Source organism: Nycticebus coucang, chromosome 6, assembly GCF_027406575.1.
Source record: "Nycticebus coucang isolate mNycCou1 chromosome 6, mNycCou1.pri, whole genome shotgun sequence".
Classification (NCBI taxonomy): Eukaryota; Metazoa; Chordata; class Mammalia; order Primates; family Lorisidae; genus Nycticebus; species Nycticebus coucang.
In genome coordinates this window covers 112,137,995-112,162,152 of record NC_069785.1, presented here as the reverse complement: position 1 = coordinate 112,162,152, position 24,158 = coordinate 112,137,995, and the positions used below count along the sequence as shown (strand labels likewise).

At 38.6% G+C, this 24,158-nt stretch overlaps 1 protein-coding gene and 1 non-coding gene across 3 annotated transcripts in view; both read right to left on the bottom strand.

The window, feature by feature from the left end:
• Positions 1 to 24,158, bottom strand: part of CUL5 (cullin 5) — a 132,783-nt gene that overhangs the window by 10,963 nt on the left and 97,662 nt on the right. For both annotated transcript variants that reach the window (XM_053593822.1, XM_053593823.1), the window contains 9 exons: positions 23,115 to 23,208; positions 21,301 to 21,431; positions 19,887 to 19,994; positions 16,171 to 16,235; positions 7,040 to 7,172; positions 5,838 to 5,969; positions 1,293 to 1,416; positions 749 to 924; positions 32 to 193 (listed from right to left, as the gene is read on the bottom strand). In XM_053593822.1, the coding sequence (XP_053449797.1) occupies positions 32 to 193; positions 749 to 924; positions 1,293 to 1,416; positions 5,838 to 5,969; positions 7,040 to 7,172; positions 16,171 to 16,235; positions 19,887 to 19,994; positions 21,301 to 21,431; positions 23,115 to 23,208 (1,125 nt within the window). The remainder of the gene's footprint in view (positions 1 to 31; positions 194 to 748; positions 925 to 1,292; positions 1,417 to 5,837; positions 5,970 to 7,039; positions 7,173 to 16,170; positions 16,236 to 19,886; positions 19,995 to 21,300; positions 21,432 to 23,114; positions 23,209 to 24,158) is intronic.
• On the bottom strand, positions 11,802 to 11,905 carry LOC128589531 (small nucleolar RNA U13). The gene has a single exon (XR_008381085.1). It is a non-coding gene; the product is annotated as a small nucleolar RNA U13 (small nucleolar RNA).

Genomic DNA, 24,158 nt, shown 5'->3' with positions numbered 1-24,158 from the left:
AGTTTACAAGCAAAAAACAAAACCAACCAACCCATAAAGTCCTTCTGAGCTCAGCATCAGGGAGTTCAGTTGCAAGTTTGAGATTTTCAAAGCTTATTTTCTCTCTAGGTCTTTGGTTCCATGCAAACAACACAGCCAGCTGAAACGTGGTTACCTCCAAATCATATTGACCTACTTCATTCTTAAATGTTATCTGTAATAGATAAAACAGGTTTCTAATAATCAAGAATCTCTTCATGATGACTACCATCTAATATAATGTCTATGACATGAGCTAATATGTGAAAAAAGCTGTAGTTATCCATTCTGTCTCTTCTTTCATGGTAATAAAAATTTTTATCAGACTTTAATGACTATTCAGAATACAAACTCATTTCCCAGCTTTCCCTGTAAGAACATGTGGCCATGAGACTGAGTTCTGGCCAATGGAAGTGGTGGGGGAACTTGGACACGTACAATCTGCCTTTAAAGGAAGGCGCAAGCACACTCTCCTCTCCCTTCCGCTTGGCAGGAAGAATGACACAGTAGGGAAGAATGACACAGGAAGAATGACCTGTATTGCAGACAAGGGCAATGCCTAAACCTTGATTGTGCAGCTAAAAGCCCATGTCCCCCAAAACTGCATGGAACAGAATCGTTAATCCTGCTCAAACTTTTATATGTAAGAGAGACAAAAAAATCTGCTTTGTTTAAGTAACTTTTATGTGAAGATTTGCCAATTACACTCAAAGTGACACCATCTACTTACAATTCCATTTGACATGAGATGATGCCAATGTAATTTTCTACCACTATGATTTTTTTTGTAGAATTCTTCTACTTCAGGTATCAAGTCCTCCAGTTCAGTAGGAAGTGAGACAAAGACTTTCTCAGAACTTCTTGACCAAGCACCAGCATTCAGAATTTTTATATTAACTGAATCAGCTATAGTCAAGAATAACAGGAAATATAGTTAATAATCGTGCCAATGGATGAAATTAAAAATAAATAATACAGAGTAAGCTTTAATGAAAAAAAAAAACAAGACTGTAAAGATTTTATTAAAAGTTTCCTTTGTTTCAAAATAAGAATCTATAAATCTAACATTATGCTTTGATAGCTGTCTCTAAGGAATAAGGTCATCATGACATCTTGGGTTGTTGCTGACATTTATTTATTTATTTTTTGTTTCCCAAATACATACATATATTGAATAATTACCCTGACATTTATTTTTAACTTATTAGAAAACAAAGATACTCTTTTCCTAAAAGTTTGAAAATATATACATATATGTAATTATAAAATAATACCTGGTAAAGCCAATTTATTATTTTTGTGCATTTCCTTAAAAGCTTGGTTCAAATCTTCAGATACTTTTATGTCCTGAAACATTCTAGCAAGCTTATTTACATAATCTGCTGGCATACCAACTTCCTACAAAAATCAAAGACAGAAGAAGTAATAAATATATAATAATTTGAGATACTATTAGGAAAAATTTTTAATGGAACACTAAGCCTTAGATACTTTCAATACAAATTTTTTCTTCTCTCCTTTATTTATTAGAATGCTTATAGTCTAATAATTATTCTGAGAAACTAAATAGGATAGTACAAGCATTCCCTGCTTTGCATGATTCCAGTATGCATGTATTTCAGATACCACAGTACAGTTAAATAATACCAATTCCCCAACAACACAGCTCAACTTTCAGTTGCAACTACATAATAAATGCAACTGCATAAAGTATAAACTTAATTTCTAGTTCCTCATTCTACATATTCTAACAAAAATAACAGAACATCATGATCGGCGACCAATCACAATTCTTCTTTCAAAATCTACTCTCATCTGTTTGTTTAGTTCACCTACACACAGTATGATGTGTGGTCCCATTGTCCCCATTTTCCAGTGATAAAAACACATGATGAGTTACAAAAAAGAATAATCAAACGAAGTAACTGACCAATGAAGTTAATAAAAGTACCCCATAGAAATGAATAGTGTTGGTGTTAGAAATGAAGATAAAATAAAACATTAAGGCTCAGCACCCGTAGTTCAGTGAGTAGGGTGCCGGCCACATACATGGAAGCTACAGGTTTGAGCCTGGCCTGGGCCAGCTAAACAACAATGACAACTGCAACCAAAAAATAAATAGCCAGGCACTGTGGCAGGCACTGGTAGTCCCAGCTACTTGGGAGGCTGAGGCAAGAGAATCTCTTAAGGCCAAGAGTTTGAGGTTGCTGTGAGCTGTGATGCCACAGCACTCTCCTGAGGGCAACACAGTGAGACTCTTTCTTAAAAAAAAAAAAAAAAGATTAAACATCAATGGAGTTAAATAAGAAAGCTGACTGGTCATCGGCTTGGTACTGTCAACATTAAGGACTTCACAGATATACAGGCACAGGAACTTAGTGAAGGCAAATTAGCAACATAAATGAGAAAAGTATAAGATACCCCAGAGGAAGTAATGCTGGCAAAAACTTGACAGCAAAGGAACTCTCAGTATTTCATGACACTGAAAGCCCAAAAGATAAAATGCTAGAAGCTGATCCAAACTTACAGGGGGTTTGACAACTCTCCAAAGCATAGAAAAGATGCTTATTCCACCATAAGTTATAGGACAAGAAGGCAAGTGCTATTCAAACCACTCTCTTCATTTTAATAAAGGCTTTGTTAAGATATAAAATTCATCTACCATAAAATTCACCATTTTAAAGTTTATAACTCATTAGATTTTAGTATATTCACAGACTTAAGCAATTATAACCACTATCTCATTTTCTTTTTTACTTTTTGTTTCTGTTTGAGACAGTGTCTCACTTTGTTGCCCTTGCTAGAGTGCCACGGCTCACATCAACCTCAAACCCTTGGGTTCAAGCAATTCTCTTGCCTCAGCCTCTATAGTAGCTGGGGCTACAGGCGTCCACCAGACATGGCTAGTTTTTCTACTTTTAGTAGAGACAAGATCTCACTCTTGCTCATGCTGGTCTTGAACTCCTGAGCTCAAGCAATCCACCCACCTCAGCCTCCCAGAGTGCTAGGAATATATACAGGTGTGAGCCACTGTGCCCAGCCACCACAATCTAATTTTAGACATCTTCATCACTCCAGAAAAAACTTATCTGACTGTAGTCACTCTCCATTTCCCCTCCCAGCCCCAGCTTCTGGAAACACCTAATGTAGGGTGGCATCTGTAGCTCAAAGGAGTAAGGCACCGGCCCCATATGCCGGAGGTGGTGGGTTCAAACCCAGCCCTGGCCAAAAACCGCAAAAAAAAAAAGAAGAATTCTATGAAAGGAGCGGCACCTGTGGCTCAAGGAGTAGGGCACTGGCCCCATATACCAGGGGCGCTGGGTTCAAACTCGGCCCCGGCCAAACTGCATCCAAAAAATAGCCGGGCATTGTGGCGGGCGCCTGTAGTCCCAGCTACTCGGGAGGCTGAGGCAAGAGAATCGCTTAAGCCCAGGAGTTGGAGGTTGCTGTGAGCTGTGTGAGGCCACGGCACTGTACTCAGGGCCATAAAGTGAGACTCTGTCTCTACAAAAAAAAAAAAAAAAAAGATGTGCCTATTCTGGACACTTCCTATTAGTGAAGTAGTAGACATGTGGCCTTGTGTGACTGGCTTCTATAACTTAGCATTATAACATTTTCAAAGAGCAATCTTTCATTGTATGAATAAACCAATTTTTTTATTCATTCGCTCACTGCTATTGTAGGTTGTTGCTACTTTTTGACTATTATAAATACTGCCATGAAAATTTATTTACAAGTTTTTACATTTTTGCATTTCTCTAAAGTGGAATTATCTAGAAATAGAACTGCTGTGTTAATTCAATGTTTTAACTTTTTAAGAAACTGCCCCTTGGTGTGGCACCCATAGCTCAGTGGTTAGGGCGCCAGCCACATATACCAGGACTGGCGGGTTTGAAGCTGGCCTGGGCCTGCTAAACAACGACAACTACAACAACAGCAACAAAAAATAGCTGGGTGTTGTGGGCACCTGTAGTCCCAGTTACTTGGGAGGCTGAGGCAAAAGAATTGCTTAAGCTGAAGAGTTTGAGGTTGCTGTGAGCTGTGACGCCACAGCACTCTACCAAGGGTGTCCCCCCACCCCCGAAAAAAGAAAAAAGAAACTGCCCCTGGCCAGGTGCAGTGGCTCATGCCTATAATCCTAGTACTCTGGGAGGACCAGGTGGGTGGACTGCTTGAGCTCTTGAGTTTGAGACCAGCCTGAGCAAAAGCAAGACCCCCCACATCTCTACTAAAAATAGAAAAACTATTCCAAGAGGATCACTTGAGCCCAAGCTGGAGGCTGCTGTGAGCTATGACGCTCTACCCAGGGAGACAGCTTGAGACTCTGCTTCAAAAACAAAAACAAACAAAACAAAAAAACCCTGCCCCAATAGTTTTCTAAGTGGCAGTACCATTTTATATCCCCACTAGCAACTTAATTATGTTCCAATTTCTCCTTTTCCTGGCAGTATTTGTTATTGTCTATCTTTTTTATTTTTGAGACAGAGTCTGACTATGTCCCCCTTGGTAGAGTGCCATGGCATCACAGCTCACAGTGACCTCAAACTCTTGGGCTTAAGCAATTCTCTTGCCTCAGCCTTCCACGTAGCTGGGACTATAGGCGCCTGCTGTAACACCCGGCTATTTTTGGTGGTTGTTGTAGTAGTTGTTATTGTTGTTTGGCAGGCCCAGGCTTGGTTTGAACCTGCCAACCCCATATATGTGGCTGGGGCTCCAGCTGCTGAGCTACAGGCACCCAGCCAGTTAGTGTCTTTTTTTTTTGTTTGTTTTGAGACAGAGCCTCAAGCTATTGCCCTGGCTAGAGTGCCGTAGCAACACAGCTCACAGCAACCTCCAAGTCCTAGGCTCAAGAGATTCTCTTGCCTCAGCCTCTGAAGTAGCTGAGACTACAGGCACCCACTACAACACCCAGCTATTTTTTTGATGTAGTCGTCATTGTTTTTTTGTAAGCCCTGGGATGGGTTTGAACCTGCCAGTCTTGGTGTATATGGCTGGCGCTCTAGCCTCTGAGCTACAAGAGCTGAGCCTACACTCGATGTTTTTTACAAAGAAATAAAGTTCTTTAATTCTAATTGTTTCTTGTGTTTTAAAGTTCAGTATAGTAAATACATACTAGTTTGGTTATCTTTCCCCTCTTCTTTCTGCACATAACTGACAGTAAGAGTTTTGAACATTTTGACAAAAATTTTGAAAAGTCCCAGAACATTCTTTTTCCCACTACACACAGTTTCAGATGGCAGAGTAATTTTTACTAACCTATGCTGCCATGCATGCAAAGCAGGGTTATAACTAAGTTAAAATCAACCAACCTATCTAGCCAGAAATGAAGGACATTCATTTTAATCATACTCAAATTCCATTAAAACAAACTGAAAGGCATAAATCAAAATGTTTATATGGGAATTTAGTTATAATCAGCATTGATTATCCTAACTAAGCCACCATTTAAAGGTTCATTTTGCTGTATAGAAGTATTTGTTGTTAATTATTTACAAACATCTCTATAGTTAAGTATATAGTACTGAAAACACCTTAAAAATAAAACAATTTGCCCTGTAGCCTGTTTATTAATAAGGTCAGTTCAAAGGAGAGCAGAGGTACATGCAACAAATAGTATAAAGAAAGCAAGAGCAAAGATGCTTTACTGCAAGTCTTTATTAAGAAAATTTACCTTATTAGTTATCACTTTAATAATTGACGCTGTATTCTTATAAAATGTTCCCCATTTCTTTAACAGTAACAGTATCACCCAAAATGTCTTAAACATGTATATAAACCATGTACTATATTAGAAACCAAATATTAAAAAAAATACTTACTCTTAGCCACTCTACCATATTTTCTTCAATTTCACTATCAGCAGAGATGTCTAATATAAGACGTCGTGTCAAATGAGCTTTATGATACCTCATAAAAACATCTTTGTTTTGTACATATTTAAGTACCAAGAGCTGTATGAAAAACAAAGTTACTTTCAATTCTTATATACTCTTACATTGTCTCTCATTTAGACCTTTCTATATCCCCCAATTGCCAAAATTCGGAAATTTATAGAAACAAATACAGATAAAGGCTATCTCTGAAACATAACCAGTCGTTAGACCACCTGAAAAGTTAGCAAATGTGAGACTGTAACCACATAACCCGTTAGCCCCCATAAACACCAGCTTTTTAAGATTATATATAAAAAAGGGACCATACTGTCCATGAAAAATCAATGGTTTTTCCCAAGTTTTCTCTTCTCCATATCGTCTATAATTTTCTCCTGACTATAATCATCTCTTTTGTCTATACTTGCCCTTTGTTTTTCTTATTTTCCCTTCTCTGTATTCCTTGGCTTTTATTATTACACTAACAAAATAAAAAAAAAAATGAAAGCAACTAACTCTTTATCTATTCTCATTCATCCCTAACTATCTATGTTGGGGTCTCACAAAAAAATAAAGGAGTGGGAAACTCCCACTCTCTCAATTATTATTCCAAACTTAACAGTTTTACTTTCCTCTTTTTAATCTTTTAATAGGAGATAGAATACTGCCTAAAAAAGAATCAAGAAAGGAGAAGAATTAAATGGTATCTACTTTTAGGAAGCCATAAAATAAAAATTTTCACAGAGAAAAATAACTATCCAGTAGTCTGGTTACACATATACTATTTTTTTTTGGAGACAGAGTCTCACTTTCTCACCCACGGTGAGTGCCGTGCGTCACAGCGCACAGCAACCTCCAACGCTTGGGCTTAGGCGATTCTCTTGCCTCAGCTTCCCAAGTAGCTGGGACTACAGGTGCCCGCCACAACGCCTGGCTATTTTTTTTTTGTTGTTGTTGTTGCAATTTGGTCGGGGCTGAGTTTGAACACACCACCCTTGGTATATGGAGCCGGTGTCCTACCCACTGAGCCATAGGGGCTGCCCCAGACATACGTTTTTAAAAATTGGTATTATTACAGGAAGTCCTATAAACACAAGAGAAACTCAAAGTAAGGTAATTTAAAAAGCTGAAATACAAAAAAACTTATGTACCACTTCTTTAAGCTTTGCTTCAATCTCTTCAGAGGTTAGTTTTTTGCTTAATGGTGTTTTTCTTAGCAACATGTCACAATAATTGGCAAGCAGTTCAGGGCATTTTGATTCAGGCTGAGTTTTCAGCCCCACCCTAAAAAACAAATTAGAAACAATTGAAAAATGACTGATATTTCCAAAATTTTTTTTCTAAAACAGTTTTTCACAAGCTAATTTCTAATTTGAATAATCCAGTCATCAGGGCTGGGACTGGGATGAGCACAGTAAACATTCTAGATACAACATCAGACACATAAGTGAACTCTTAGGTTCCTCTAAATACTAACTCTGTACTTGCAGGACCTTGGAAGTGAGAACTCCCTTATATTTGGCACTCCAGGTCTCCTGGCCTCACTTTAGTGCTGGCTTTGCTAGTAATCTTTAAAAGATTTTATTCAGATACATGCTAAAATACTTCTGAAAAACTACATAAATCTTCGGATACTTATAAGTTAACATTTAAAACTTCTCATTATTAATATGTTAGAGAAAACTGTTGCTTCAGTCTTTGAAATGTATCCAATGTAAACAATATCTTAATAGTGATGGAATTATGTATCATCATCCCTTTTAAGAAACTGTAGACATCGACTAGGCCTGATTGAGGAAAAAAAAAAAACTGTAAACAAAGAAGAACTTATATCTCCATTCTACTTTCCTGAAAAAATTTTAAAACCAGTATATTGCTTTTTTAAAAAATAACTGATGGGGTCTTCTATGTTGCCCAGGCTGTTCTTGAACATCTGGGCTCAACTTTCCCTACCTCAACTTCCTGAATAGCTGACACTGCACCTAGAAGGTTACACTGTATTTTTGAAATGGGGTCTGGCTATGTTGCTTGAGGCCAGGCTCAAATTCCTGGCCTCAAGCAATCTCTTGCCTCAGCCTGCCGGATAGCTGAGATTACAGGTGCTCGTCACCATACCCAGCTTCTTATATTCATTCTTTATTTTCTTCTCTTTTAAAAACACGTTAAGATGGCTGGGTGCCTATAGCTCAAGCGGCTAGGGTGACAGCCACATACACTGGACCTGGCAGGTTCAAACCCAGCCCAGGCCTGCAAAACAACAATGACAACTCCAACCAAAAAACAATCGGGTGTTGTGGCAGGCACCTGTAGTCCTAGATACCTGGTAGGCTGAGGCAAGAAAAATTGCTTCAGCCTAGAGTTTGAGGTTGCTGTGAGCTGAGATATCACAGCACTCTACGGAGGGCACATAGTGAGACTCTGTGTCCAAAAATAAAAAAAACTAAAAAAAACCCAAAAACATGTAAAGAAATTTAAGTTCAACATTTAAAAATATCTGTGGATGGTGCCTGTGGCTCAGTGAGTAGGGCGCCAGCCCTATATACTGAGGGTGGTGGGTCTGAACCTGGCCCCGGCCAAACTGCAACAACAAAAAACAATAAGCCAGGTGTTGTGGCGGATGCCTGTAGTCCCAGCTACTCGGGAGGCTGAGGCAAGAGAATCGCCTAAGCCCAGAAGTTGGAGGTTGCTGTGAGCTGTGACGCCACAGCCCTCTACCGAGGCTGATAAAGTAAGACTCTGTCTCTAAACAAACAAACAACAACAACAAAATCTTGTGTTTATAAAATTCAGGTGTTGTTTTCCAAGGATTGAGCTGTCCAAATTAGCTCACTCTACCACATTAAGTTGATATATATTTTTTTCTTTCTTTCTTTTAAAAGACAGAGTTTTAGTTTGTCGCCCTTGATAGAGTGCTGTGGCATCACAGCTAATAGCAACCTCACAGCTAATAGCAACCTCCCAACTCTTGGGCTCAAGTGATCCTCTTGCCTCAGCCTCCCAAGTAGCTGGGACTACAGGTGCCTGCCACAACACCCGGCTCGCTGGGTTTAGAGATGGGTCTCGCTCTGCCTCAGGCTGGTCTTGAACCTGTGAGCTCAGGCAATCCACTGCTTCAGCCTTCCAAGTGCTGGGATTACAGGAGTGAGCCATCACACCCAGCCAATACCAATATTTCAAAACATTCCTTTCTGAGGGAACTTGGTGGTTTTTCTTTATTTTCTTTCGTTAAAAATTTTATTATTTTATTTTAATTTTGAGATAAAGTCTCATTTTGTCGCCCTTGGTAGAGTGCTGTAACATCACAGCTCACAGCAACCTCCAACTCTCAGGCTTAAGCAGTTCTCTTGCCTCAGCTTCCTAAGTAGCTGGGACTACAGGCAGCTGCCACAACGCCTGGCTATCTTTAGAGACAAGGTCTTGCTCTGGCTCAGGCTGGTCTTGAACTCATGAGCTCAGGCAACCACCTGCCTTGGCCTCCCAGAGTGCTAGGATTACAGGTGTGAGCCACTGCACCTGGCCTTTTCTTTTTTTTAATATGACAACTGGATGGAGCAAAGCACCGTAGTAAGAATTAAAAGAGGTATACCTTTCTTTGCAACGTGGGGATGAGTGATTGTGAAAGAGGTGAAAAGGAAAAATTATAATAATACTTGTACTTCAGGGTTCAGTTTTACCAAAGAGTGGATGTGGAAGTTGAAAATTTAGAAATTGATGTCCCTGGCTGGTCCGAAGGCAGCGAGTTATCTCACTTGATTGTTCACATCAGTTAAAGATTGAACTCCTTGTTCTACTCTTTCTCCTCTTCTCACTAATGCACTTGACTAGTCTTAAAAAAAAAAAAAAATTAGAAAAAAATTGACGAGCTCAGGAGGAGGAGAATAGCTAGAACCCAGGAGTTTGAGGTCACTATGACGAAGACTGACACCATGGCTCTCTAGCCTGGGCAACAGAGTGAGACTGTCTCAAAAACAGACAAACAAAATAATATAATTCAATGATTTTAAAGTATACTCACAGGGTTGTGTAATCAACACCATAATAAAATTTTATAACATTTTCATAACCCCAAAAAGAAACCCATACTCAGTAATCAAATCTCACTGTTTCACTTCAATTCTTCAACCCCCTGCAATAACAGCCCCATGACAACAGCCAGTCCACCTTCTGTCTCTACAGATTCTATGTATCTCATATTTTTATTTATTTATTTACTTGTTTATTTTTAGAGACAGAGTTTTACTTTGCCTCCCTCGGTAGAGTGCTGTGGCATCACAGCTCACAGCAACCTTTAGCTCTTGGGCTTAGGCAATTCTCTTGCCTCAGCCTCCTGAGTAGCTGTGATTACAGGCACCTGCCACATCACCCGGCTATTTTAGATTTGCAGATTCTATGTATCTCATATAAATGCTATCATGCAAAACAGGCTTTTGTCACTCACTCCTTTTACTTAGTGTTATGTTTTCAAGACTCATCCATGTCATACATAGCATGTATCAGTAGCTCATTCCCTTTTTAAACATCTTTTTTTTTTTTTGAGACACAGTCTCACTTGTCACCCTTGGTAGAGTGCTGTGGTGCCAAAGCCACCTCAAACTCTTGGGCTCCAGAGATCCTAACCATTAATCAAGTGTAAGACTCAGTAACATTAAGTACATTCATAATGTTGTACAAACACCATCACTATCTATTTCTAGGATTTTTCATTATCCCGAACAGAAATCTAGTATCTGTTAAATAGTAACTTTCCATTCTCCTAATTCCATATCCTTCATACAAATACAGCCATAAAAAATTTGTCCTTTTGTGTCTGGCATATTTGACTCAGCAAAATGTTCTCAAGGTTCATTCATGTTGCAGCATGCATCAGAAAAATTCCTTTTTGTGACTAAATAACATTCACTATATGGATATGCCACATTTTGCTTATCCATTCACCTAATGGATAGCTGGGATATTTCCATTTTTTAGCTATTAAGAGTAATGTTACTGTGCTATGAATATTGGTGCACAAGTTTTTGAGTGAATGTATGTTTTCATTTCTGTTTAATATATATGTCAGAGGAGAACTGCTAGGCCAAATAGAAACTTTGTATTTAACTCTTTTTTTGTTTTGAGACAGAGTGCCATGGCATCACAGCTCACAGCAACCTCAAACTCCTAGGTTCAAATGATTCTCTTGCCTCTATCTCCTGATCACTGTAGCTGGGACTATAGGCACCTGCCACAACGCCCTGCTATTTTTAGAGATGGGGTCTCACTCTTGCTCAGGCTGGTCTTGAATTCCTGAGCTCAGGCAATCCATCTGGCTCAGCCTCTAAGAGTGCTAAGATTACAGGTGTGAACCACCATGCCCAGCCCAATATTAAACTTCTTAAAGAACCACCAAAGTGTCTGCAAAGTGCATCACCAACAATATCTGATTCCAATTTTTCTACAACCTTACCTAACACTTGTTGTGCCTTTTTATTTTAGCCATCCTAGTGGGTATAAAGTTGTATCTCAATGTAGATATGCTATTACTCTTAAGTCCTCATCTACTAAATCCAATATCAGGATCGCCTGAGAATCTGCTTCTTTTTGTTTGTTTGTTTGTTTGTTCATTGTGAGACAGAGTCTCACTCTGTCGCCCTGAGTAGAGCACGATGGCATCCTCATAGCTCACAGTAACCTCAAACTCATGTGTTCAAGTGATTCTTTTGCCTTGGCTTCCCCAGTAGCTGTTACTATAGATGCCTGCAACAACCCCTGGCTAATTTTTCTATCTTTAGTAGAGATGGGGTCTTGCTGTTGCTCAGGCTGGTCTCAAACTCCTGAGCTCCAACAATCCACTCGCCTTGGCCTCCTAGAGTTATAGGTGTGAGCCACTGCACCTGGTGACAATCTGCTACTAAAATGATTTCTTTCTCTTTTTCCTGTCACACACACAATGTGCTGATGTCATAACAGAGTTTGAGGTAGGCACACCTCACACATAAGCATGAAAATCTAATCATCATGTTTATGAACTACAAAAGGATTGTGATTTCTCTCATTTAATCATCAGTTTCTCCACCTTCACAGTACTAGTAACGTCACATTGAATATTGAACGCTGTATATGAAAGAAACACAGAGGCACAGGATGATGTTATATTAATAGTGGGTTCACCCTTTGTTCTGCTATGAAAAGGACTGATCACTTTATTCCAATTAGGAACATTCAGGGATGGGTTGCACTTTTGGTAAGAATCAGTCTACCTCCAGTTGTCACTGACTCATCTAAAGAATGTCCCTCCTGAAATTTCTTTTTTCTTTTTGAGACACAGTTTCACTTTGTCGCCCTGGATAGGGTGCTATGGCATTATCATAGTTCACAGCAACCTCAAATTCTTGGGCTTATGTGATCCTCTTGTCTCAGCCTCCCTAGTACCTGGGACTGTAGGTGTGCTCCACCATACCCTGCTAGTTTTGTCTATTTTTAGTAGAGATGAGGTCTCACTCTTGCTCAGGCTGGTCTCCAACCCCTGAACTCAAGCAATACACCCACCTCAGCCTCCCAGAATGCTAATATTATAGGCATGAGCCACCATGGCTGGCCCTCCTAGACTTTCAATTCAAAGTCCAGTGGGTTTTGTTTCTCCAGTCCTTTGTGATAAACAAAAGCTCTGCTCTTCCCTAGGCAGCACTGTCTAGCCTCTGATAAACCTAGATTCTCAATTGCTGTTTCTGCTCTGGGAAACACAGCTAAAAATCTTCAGCTAACTTCTTAAAGGTTCTCTGGCATTTCTGTAAGTTTCAATCCTTTGATAATCTTTCATAATATTAAAATTACTATTTTCTAAATTTACCCAATTTTTCCAGTTTTCAGTAAAAGCATTAGCCTACCACAAACTACTCCATTCCTCCGCAAAAACACGTTTCCCAAATAATCTGGATGCTACTAACAGTTTATTCTTCTTGAACTTCACCTCTCCCATACCTCCAATAGGCACAACACCTACATTCTGCTGCCTGGATCGGGTCATGATACCCACTCTACTCCACAGACATTTTCAACTTTAATCTGGAGCTAAAGGGAGGACATGATGACCTTAGAGTCAGGGAGGAAAAAAAGGAGAGAAAGAAAAACCCAGCAATCCTCATTTCTGGGAATTGATCCTGTAGCAAAAAATTCATACTATAAAATACATAGTATTCCCTCTGTATCACTAATGGTAACAGCAGAACATCAGAAACTACTTACAGTAAAGGACCAGTTAAGTGAACTACAGTACATCTATCAGACATGCCGTACTGCTATGAAGCATAATGAGGTTATGAAAAACCCACTACAATTTACCAAAACTAGATTAGAAAACTCCAGGCCCAAATGGTTTTACTTGTGAATTTCACCCAACATTTAAGAATGCTAGCAGTCTTGGGAGGCTGAGGTGGGTGGATTGCTGAGCTCAGCAGTTTGAGACCAGCTTGAACAAGAACCACATCTCTACTAAAAATTAAAAACTGAGGCAAGAGGATCGCCTGAGCCCAAGAGTTTGAGGTTTCTGTGAGCTACACAAGAGGGTACTCTATCAAGGGCAACAGAGTGAGACTGTCCCCCCCTCAAAAAAAAAAAAAAGAAAAAGAAAATAAAAGAATGCCAGGGTAGCGTCGGTGGCGCCTGTGGCTCAAAGAATAGGGTGCCAGTCCCATATGCCGGAGGTGGTGGGTTCAAACCCAGCCCCAGCCAAAAACCACACACACACAAAAAAATAAAAATAAAAGAATGCCAAAAAAAGATGACAATTTAATCAACATCAATAGTAATGAGGGAGATGGGAATTATATTCAAAATAACCAAAATTAAAACACTACCACTGACTCGGTCCCTGTGGCTCAAGCGGCTAACGCCCCAGCCACATACACCAGAGCTGGTGGGTTTGAATCCAGCCCGGTCCTGCCAAAGAACGACGGCTACAACCAAAAAATAGCTGGGATGTTGTGGTGGGTGCCTGTAGTCCCAACTACTTGGGAGGTTGAGACAAGAGAATCGCTTGAGCCCAGGAGTTGGAGGTTGCTGTGAGCTGTGATGCCACAGCACTCTACCCAGTGTGACAGCTTGAGGCTCCGTCTCAAAAAAACAAACAAACACTACCACCAAACACTGCAAGGACCAACTAAGACTCATGTTTTGTATGTGAAGTGTAGAACAGTATAACCACTTTGAAAAACAAACTATTACATGGTAAAACATAGATAAATCTCAAAAACACAATGCTGAATGAAAGAACCTTTTATACAAAAAAGTACATATTGTATGATCTTATTTGTATGAAATCCTAGATCAGGCAAAACTAATCAGTGTTGAAATAATCAGAATAACAGTTGCCTCTGGAGGTGAGGTGGTACTGACGAGAATGAGCATGAGGCAACTCCATAGAATGATTTAGATGTCAGGTTACAGGGCTGCAGGCGTTTGTCAGATCTGACTGAAGTGCACACTTAGGTTTCATGCATGTGACTACATGTAAAATTTACCTCATAATATAAATAAATATCAAATTTAATTAATGATTGCATGTTTAAATGTGTAAGGAGTAAAAGTCACTGATGCTTGCAACTTCTTTTGAAATGCATTTAAAAAGTTGAATGGTGGATGTATATAGGGAGATACATATTTGATAAAGCAATTATAGTAATCTTATCATAAGTTTGAAAATTCTCACAGACATTTGGGTGGAAGAGAAATGTGAAAGTTACCTATGTACTCATATGAAGAGATCACCAAGATGTAGTGTCATATGTTTCATTATAAGTTATGTATGTAGTTTTCATTTATTTTATGATTTATAAAAGAGAATATGACATATACCTTCTAAAATATGCCAATTATTATAATACCGTATGACTCAGACATTCTTCTTTGTCATTTTACTCAAGTAACTTACATAGCTCAATAAAGAGAAACTGGCTGGGTGTAGTGGCTCACATCTGTAGTCCTAGCACTCGGAGAGGCCAAGGTGGGTAGATTGCTTGAACTCAGGAGTTTGAGACCAGCCTGAGTAAGAGAGAGACCCCATCTCTATTAAAACCAGAAAAATAGCTGGGTATGGTGGGTGCCTATAGTCCCAGCTACTTGGAAGGCAGAGACGAGAGGATTTCTTTCTTTTTTTTTTTTTTGAGACAGAGCCTCCTCAAGCTGTTGCCCTGGGTAGAGTGTCGTAGCATCACAGCTCACAGCAACCTCCAACTCCTGGGCTCAAGCGATTCTCCTGCCTCTTCCTCCCAAGTCGCTGGGACTACAGGCGCCCACCATAACACCCGGCTATTTTTTTTTTTTTTTGGTTGCAGCCATCATTGTTGTTTGGCGGGCCTGGGCTGGATTTGAACCTGCCAGCTCAGGTGTATGTGGCTGGCGCCTTAGCCACTTGAGCCAAGAGGATTACTTGAGCCTAAGAGTTTGAGGTTGCTGTGAGCTATGACACTACAGCATTCTACCCAGGATAGCAAGAGAGAGAGAGACTGTCTTAAAAAACAGACAAACTGAAAAAATCAAAATAACAGAAGAAACCTGAATAATTAAATTTCCTTCTGAAGAACTGCTATTTTTAAATACTTTCCGAATATTTTAGTATTATATATAAAATTTCTTTCTTTTTTTTTTTTCTTTCAGTTTTTGGCCAGGGTCAGGCTTGAACCCACCACCTCTGGTATATGGGGCTGCCGCCCTACTCCTTGAGCCACAGGCACCACCCTATAAAATTTCTTTAAATTAGTAATTCTCAGCTAGAAACTACATCTAAAGGTTTCTTTGCTATTTAATCTTCATCACTACTTTGTATAACCAGCTTGGATTTATTATTCATAAGTTTCAACTGTCAAATTTTCTATAAAGTCTATCCAGCATGGGCAAATTCATCTTACCAGAAATGGTCAATTATTTAGAATGGTAACATAAAATTTTACATTAAAATTGATTTTTTTATGTCATTATGGTAAATTGAATCATTTTCTATGCTTTAGAAGTAATAAAATACTTTTATTGACTAATGAGGAAAAAACAAGTAGAGATACTAAGAGTAGGAATAAAATATTTTTTTCTACTTGAAAAAATAAAGTCAACATTTTTTGATTATAAACTGAGATTATTTCATATAAAATTATAAATCAAGGTTTTTTTAAGTAGCCAAAGGCAGCAAAACTTGTAACACTAACAACAACAAAAACCAACCTAATAGGGTAATAAGGCATCTTGCATACCCAGTAACATGTATTACACTCCAAACAACTTAAGTATTTTAAAAACATTGTTTTAAAAAGCTTACCCCTTCTGCTTCAAAGGTAATTCAAGTTTAAATATGGTAGCATCATTAACAACTGCTTTATATGCCTGCAAAAAATAATGTGAAATGAAATATAAACATTACCTTTAGTATTTAAAATACAGAGATAATTATACTTCTGAAAATACATAAAATATAAATGTTTTTATTTCTTATGGTGTTTTTGGCCTGACAGTGTTGGTTCTGTCACGCTTGTCATGCTGTATTTTCAATATTCTCACGTGGGATTGTACTGCTACCTGACAATCACACTGTTCTCTCTTGCCCACTCAGTCTCATCTCCTAGACACCATTTTTATTCCATCTCTTTTTTCCTTTAACCTCCAACAGTTCCTTCCCCACATACACTTTCAGCTAATAACATGGTTTCTTTCCTATTTGAGAAAACTGAAGTCATCAGAATTCCCTCTTCTCACTCCTACATTAATTTTCCCCGTTCATTGTTTATATAGCCTCAGCATTAAAAACATACTGTTAAATTTCATGTCTTCAAAATGTCTTTTAGCTTTGTTTACCTTTCAGCTAATGCCAAAATTTTCTCTCTCTTTCTCTTTTTCTTTTTTTTGAGACAGAGTCTCACTTTGCCACCCTCGGTAGAGTCCCATGTTGTCACAGCTCACAGCAACCTCCAACTCCTGGGCTTAAACAATTCTCTTGCCTCAGCCTCCCAAAGTAGATGGGACTAAAACAGGCACCAGCCACAACACCCAGCTATTTTTTGTTGCAGTTGCCACTGCTGTTTTAGCTGGCCGGGGCAGGGTTCAAACCTACCACTCTTGGTATATGGGGCCGGCGCCATACCCACTAAGCCACAGGCACCACCCTCTCTCTCTTCTTTTTTTTTATTTTTTTGAGACAGAGTCTCACTTTGTCACCCTCAGTAGAGCGCTGTGGTGTCATGGCTCACAGCAACCTCAAACACTTGGGCTCAAGTGATTCTCTTGCCTTACCTCCTAAGTAGCTGGGACTGCAGGCGCCTGCCACAACACCCAGCTATTTTTAGAGACAAGGTCTCTTGCTCAGGCTGGTCTTGAACACCTTGAGCTCAGGCAATCCACTTGCCTTGACCCCCCAGAGTGCTAGGATTACAGGCATGAGCCACCACAGTCTTTTTTCTTTCTTTAAGCTAAAATCCTTATTAGAATTCTCTAACTCACTGTCTCCAATTTCTTTCCTGTATTCTTATTGAAAACCACTCTAATTATGCTTTCTTACCACCACTCTACATGTCTGTTCTTGTCAAAGTCACTCCTGACCTCCAGGTTCCTGAAGACAATGGTTATCAGCAGCATTTTAAAACAGCAGCCCTTGCCCTCCTCCTGAAAGCACTTTCCTCTTGGTTTCTAATACACAGCTCTCTCCTGGCCATTTCACTCCTGCTCATTCCTCTCTCAATTTCCTCAGATATTACTTTGGTGATCACAGCCAATGTTACTGCTTTAAAAACCATCTATATGCTGAAGCTGCCACATATACTTTTCTAGCCCCATTATCTTCCTTAAACTCCAGATTCAACATTGCTACATGGATATTAACAGACATTTCAAGATTAACTTCTTTAAAATTGAGTTCCTGATCTCTGCAACCACCTCCCCCAAACCTGTTACCCCCAGTCTTCCCTATTACAGTGAACATATCCTTCTAATTGATGAGAAGACAAATCTGACTGTTATCTTTGACTGCTCTTTATCACATTCTACGTATGATTCATTAGCAAATCCTGTATGGCCTATCAGAATCCTAGCAATCCTTCCTCTGCACATTATACCCAGCAGTAATGAAATCACCAACTTATAAAGATACCTGAATCCCACGTTCACAGTGCATTGTTCATAATAGCCAAAATATGATAACAATCTAAGTGTCCAATGATGGACACATAAAGAAACTGGCAAATACAACAATATACAATGGAATATTATTTAGCCCTAAAAAGTAATTGCACTGGAGTTTTAAATAAAAGAAAAAGGGGGAGGGAGGAGCATGATCTTGCCATTTGCAACAACACTCATGTGCTGGGAGGACATTATGCTAAATGAAATAAGCCAGACACAAAAAGAAAAATACTGCATTACTTCACTTAGGTGTGAAATCTTAAAAACTTCAAATATACAGAGACAAAACAAGAGAGTGGTTACCACAGGTGATGGGGGCAAAGAGGTACAGGTCTGAGGATGCAAGCAGCATATATATAGGACAAATGAGTCTAATGTACAATTACACTGTATTGCATATGGGATTCATGCAAATGAGAAGACTTTACCTGCTCTTACCATATAAAAAGAAAATGGTGCGACAATGGATTTGGTAATTTTCTTTATGATAGTAATCTTTTTAATATCTATATGTATCCCATAACATTTTATATGTTTTAAATACTTTTTTTAATGGAAAAGACATAAAATTTGAGAATTTAAAGGTATGCTAGAGTTTGCCACTGAGATGACAGGACTGATAGAGCATCAGTGCAGGTGGAGAAGAGCACCTCCCTGAAACCTCCACCTACCAGGCTTAATCCTCCCACCTCAGACTCCTCAACAGCTGGGACTATAGGCACAAACCACCATGCCCAGCTAGTTTTAAAAATATTTTTGTAAAGATGAGGTCTTGCTATGTTACCCAGGCTGGTCTCAAATTCTGGGCCTCAAGTAATTCTCCCATCTCAGCCTTCCCAGGTACTAGAATTACAGGCATGAGACACCACATCCAACCCAAAATTCTTTCAATGACTTCCCATCCTGCTCACAGAAAAAAATAAAACTCCTTACCATAGCTCAGACTCTTACTTGATCTGGCCTCCTATTACCTTTCTGACTTCATTTTCTGTTATTTTCACCCTCATTTCAATCCACTTTGGCCACTGTGACTTCTTTTTCCTGGAACATGATAGGCACATTCCTGCCTTAGAGCCTTTGCATTTGCTATTTCCTCTGGCTGAAACACTATTCCCTTAGAAAGCCACATGACTTACTCCTTTATCACCTTCGGTCTAAATTAAATGAAAACTCAACAAAGTCCATGCAAGCTACACAATTTAAGACTTCAAACTAGCCTGTCACCTCCATACTCCCTGACTCCCTCTCTACCTACTTATTTATTTTAAAATGGACAGAAAGAGGGAAAAAATCTCCTAAGAGCAAGCTGAGTGTCCATTTAGAATCATTCTAACTTGGGAAATAATTAAAGTTAACCAAAAAAGGGAAAAAACTAACAGTAATTTCTTCTGATTACCAGTGAGCGTAAGAAAAGATGGTACACAACACAAATGCTTCCCTGGGAAGCCAAGGATAAATGTAAAAGAATTACTGAAGGAGCCCTGTGAAAGAATAGGGTAGAGGAATCAATTCTGCTTGGCATGTACCATGGAGGGAGGTGGGGTACCAAGGAAGTTCCAGAGAATTATTCTTCAAGCTGGATCTTAAAGGAAGGATGAACAAGAATTCAAAAATCAGTATTAAAAAATAGGAAAAATGAGGAAAAGAGCAACTTTCTAGGTAAATTCTAGTTCACAAGGATACTCAATGCTTACAAAAACATATACTAAAACAAATACAGCTGTGATCCACTGATGAAAAATGAAGAGTTGTTGGGTTTTCAGTTTGCAGTTGAATAGCATAAGGATGCACATATCTTATAATAAAAGTAAATTGTGACAGTAACACTTTTAATACAAAGTGTTAATATATAAAGACTTATACCTTATCTCTTGCCGTAAGAAATCGTGGATCATCTTGAAAAGCTTCTTTGACGAGTTTACTAAATCTATTAAATAGTGTAAGTAACTGCTCAACATATTTCTCAGAGTCCTAGAAACAAAATGTTTTATATTTAATTGAAAATTTAAAAAGAAATTTTAGAAAAGGATAGTATAAAAATGAGAAAATGTAAACATAACGTTAACAAAAGACTATAGTTTAAAATCGGGAAGATTTTTTTCTTAAAAATAAAATTAAAAGGTATTCTAATACACTATTTTGCCATTTCAATTAGTATTCTGAATACTCAATCCTGTATTTCTTAACATTTTTGTTTATAACATATATATAGTAACTGCACAGATTTATGGAGTATGTGATACTTCAATGCATATATAACGTATGATTATACAATGTATAAGGATCAAATTGGGGCAATTACCATATCTATCAATTCAAACATTTATCATTTCTTTGTGATGTTAACATTCAAAATCTCTTTGAGCTGTCTTGAAATATATATTATATACTACATTGTTATTCACTATAGTCACTCTAGTGTGTACTAACTAGAACACAAAAGTTTACTCTTAGTTTTATGTGTGAGTGCTCTACTATAGTGAAAGAAAATTCTCTAGTAATAAAGAAATAGAAATGATCCCTGAAAGTATAGTTTTTTATTCTTACTTTCTTACCTGTAAGTTTGTACCCATTGATCAATTCTAGTTCCCAACTCCCTCTACCCTCCCCAGCCTCTGGTAATGACTACTCAATCTTGAATTTTTTTTGTTTCTTTCTTCGTTTTTTAATTTTTTATTATTTTTTTGAGAGTGAGTCTCACTATGTTGCCCTCGATAGAGAGCTGTGCCACCACAGCTCACAGCAACCTCAAACTCTTGGGCTTAAGTGATCCTCTTGCCTCAGCCTCCCAAGTAACTGCAACTACAGGCACCCACCACAACAGCCACCTATTTTTTTGTTGCAGTTGTCATTGTTTAGCTGGCCTGGGTTGGGTTCGAATCCGCTAGCCTTGGTGTATGTGGCCAGCAGGTGCTAGAGGTGCCGAGCTTTCTTTCTTTATTTTTGAGACAGACTCTTGCTCTGTGGCCCTGGGTAGAGTGATGTGGCATCATAGCTTACAGCTCAAACTCTTGAGCTTGAGAAATCCTGTTGCTTCAGCCTCAAAAGCAGCTGGGACTACAGGTGTTCACCACAATGTCCAGCTAGTTTTTCTATTTTTAGTAGGGATGAGGTCTTGCACTTATCAGGCTGGTCTCTGAATTGAGCTCAAGCAATCCACCCACCTCAGCCTCCCAGAGTATGGGGATTACAGGTATGAGCCACCAGGCCCACCACAATCTTAAAATTTAAAAGTAACGTTGATATATATCTGTCACTGTCCTTAAAGAAAACTTACAGTAGTAATAGTTTCAGCAGCTGCTACCATATCTGCCAGGCCAGCACTAATGATATGTTCCTCCAAGTCTTTCAACATTGGCTCTATCCCATTGGGAACTTTGTCCATCAATGAAAACATTAAATGTAATTCTAAAAGGACAGAACACATTCATGTAATCATTTCATGTACTAGAAGAAAATTTCTATTTTATACATATTATGAAATGCCTATGACAGTAATAGTTTAGTGAAATATTAGTTGGAAGTCTGTACTATAAATAGTATTCTGTAGATACGATTAGTAGGCAGGACTTTCTGATCCACCTTCTCAGTTTGACAGAAATTATTTATTTTTTAAATCTCTTTAAAAATGATCAAATACTGCAAAACCCAACTGCTATAAAAGGTGAGTCATCTGATCTCCAATGTGATGAAATATTTTTTATTCAAAGAAGTACAAAAGTTTACACAAAAGATTAGTACATTTCTTTTTCTTTTTTTTTTTTTTGTAGAGACAGAGTCTCACTGTACTGCCCTTGGGTAGAGTGCCGTGGTGTCACACGGCTCACAGCAACCTCTAACTCTTGGGCTTATGTGATTCTCTTGCTTCAGCCTCCCGAGCAGCTGGGACTACAGGCACCCGCCACAATGCCCGGCTATTTTTTGGTTGCAGTTTGGCTGGGGCTGGGTTTGAACCCGCCACCCTCGGTAAATGGGGCCGGCACCCTGCTCACTGAGCCACAGGCGCCGCCCAGATTAGTACATTTCTTTAAAGTAGTTACAATATTAAAAATACAACCACATCAGACATGAGTAAGCATTTGTATTCAAGATAACATAAAACTGTATTCCTAAAGCTTCTCATATGTTGTATCATTCGATTGACCATTATAAAAACCCTACTTAACATAGTACAAGTTACCATTAAATAAACCCTTTAAAGGGAGTCTAACACGGATCAAACATAAATCTATTAAACTGGCATACAGAGTTCACATTATTTTGTTTATGCCAATAAGCAGATCGCTTCTTACTAACAGAATCACTCCTAACAAGTGTGAACTTAATTAAATTAAAATATGTACTTTAAATGCAACTTGAAATTAAATGAACTATGCAGTCAGACATAAGAAAATCTGGGAAATAACTCATCAAAACATTAGAAGTGAATATTCTTTGGATGGTAGGGATAGGGGCAATTTTCTAAAAATTTATGTTATATACTTAATACCTCTCAAAGTATAACTTTATTATTAACAAAATTTTAGGTAATAAAAAATATACTTCAGAAATCTTTTTTTTTTTGCAGTTTTTGGCCAGGGCTGGGTTTGAACCTGCCACCTCTGGCAAATGGGGCCAGTGCCCTACTCTGTTGAGCCACAGGCTCCGCCCCAGAAATCTTATGTTATATTTGGGGTAATGAAAAGAGTATTAATGTGTGTGTGTGTATTTTTAACATGTATATTTTATTACTCTCCATCCCGATTCACCACAAGGTTCTACATGAAAGTCAAATACCTAGCTTTACTTTGTAACATACATTTATAATTTAAATTGGCCTTTAAAAGCAGAGTCCTACTTTTGAGAAAAAAAAAAAATGGAAATCCACCGCACACCAAGTATAATACCTAAGAGGGGAACATGCTTAAAATTTTAGTATAAACTCCTCAGCAGTACTTCGTTGTTAGATAATTTATCATTTTTATTAAGCATAGTTCACTCTAACAAAAATATCTACGTGTAGGAGAATGCTCTAACAGCAATTTATTAATGGTGTGTTTCAAAGACACTTTCTCAAAAGATTATGATAACCATATGTGGTGTTTTACCCACTTTCAGTTTCATTTCGCTTGATCATGCCTTGGCATTCAGCTAAGATAGTCTCCTTAAATGATGTCACCAGGGCATTTACACAGCATTCCATAAGCTGAAATATATAAAAAGTTAGTCAAGACTAATGTAAGCTTTATAGCACAAATCTATTCCACTTTGTAAAACACTGTTCAAAAGGAAATAATTAAACACACTGAAAGTAGAGTCTACTTACCTTCACTACAGGATTATTGAAAATGGATACTCTACATTAGATTACCAAAGTAAATTTCCCCTTAAGGAAAAACCTATGAAACTTAGGTTAGAAAAATTAAAAAAAAAAAAAAGAAGAGACTTTTTTTTTTTTTTTTTTTTGTAGAGACAGAGTTTCACTTTATTGCCCTCGGTAGAGTGCCGTGGCGTCACACGGCTCACAGCAACCTCCAACTCCTGGGCTTAAGCGATTCTCTTGCCTCAGCCTCCCGAGCAGCTGGGACTACAGGCGCCCGCCACAACGCCCGGCTATCTTTTGGTTGCAGTTTGGCCGGGGCCGGGTTTGAACCCGCCACCCTTGGCATATGGGGCCGGCGCCCTACTCACTGAGCCACAGGCGCCGCCCAGAAGAGACATTTTTAAAAGAGTCCCCCAAAAACGGGAGAAAAAAAAACCAAGTATACAAAACCAAAATGAAACAACAAATTTTGATTAACTCCTCCTATTTGGAGAGACCCTATATAGGAATTAGATTCTAAAATTCTGTAAGTAGGAATAAATTCATTCAACATACCATTACTGCACACCTACTATGTGCAGGCATCAAACAAATGTTAGCAGACAGAGAAGAATGAGATATAATTACTGCTCTGGAAGAGATCGCTGTCTAATTGAGGGTGAGGAGTGGGGTAAACCTAAATTGCTAAATATAATTTAGTTAAGTGGCATTATATGCACATACAAACACACGTAACAAACAAAAACAAGTTAAGAAACTGCTTTTTTCTGGGGTAGTTAAAAAGAGGCCTCATCCACAAACTGATGTCTAAATCGGATCTTGAAGAATAGTGT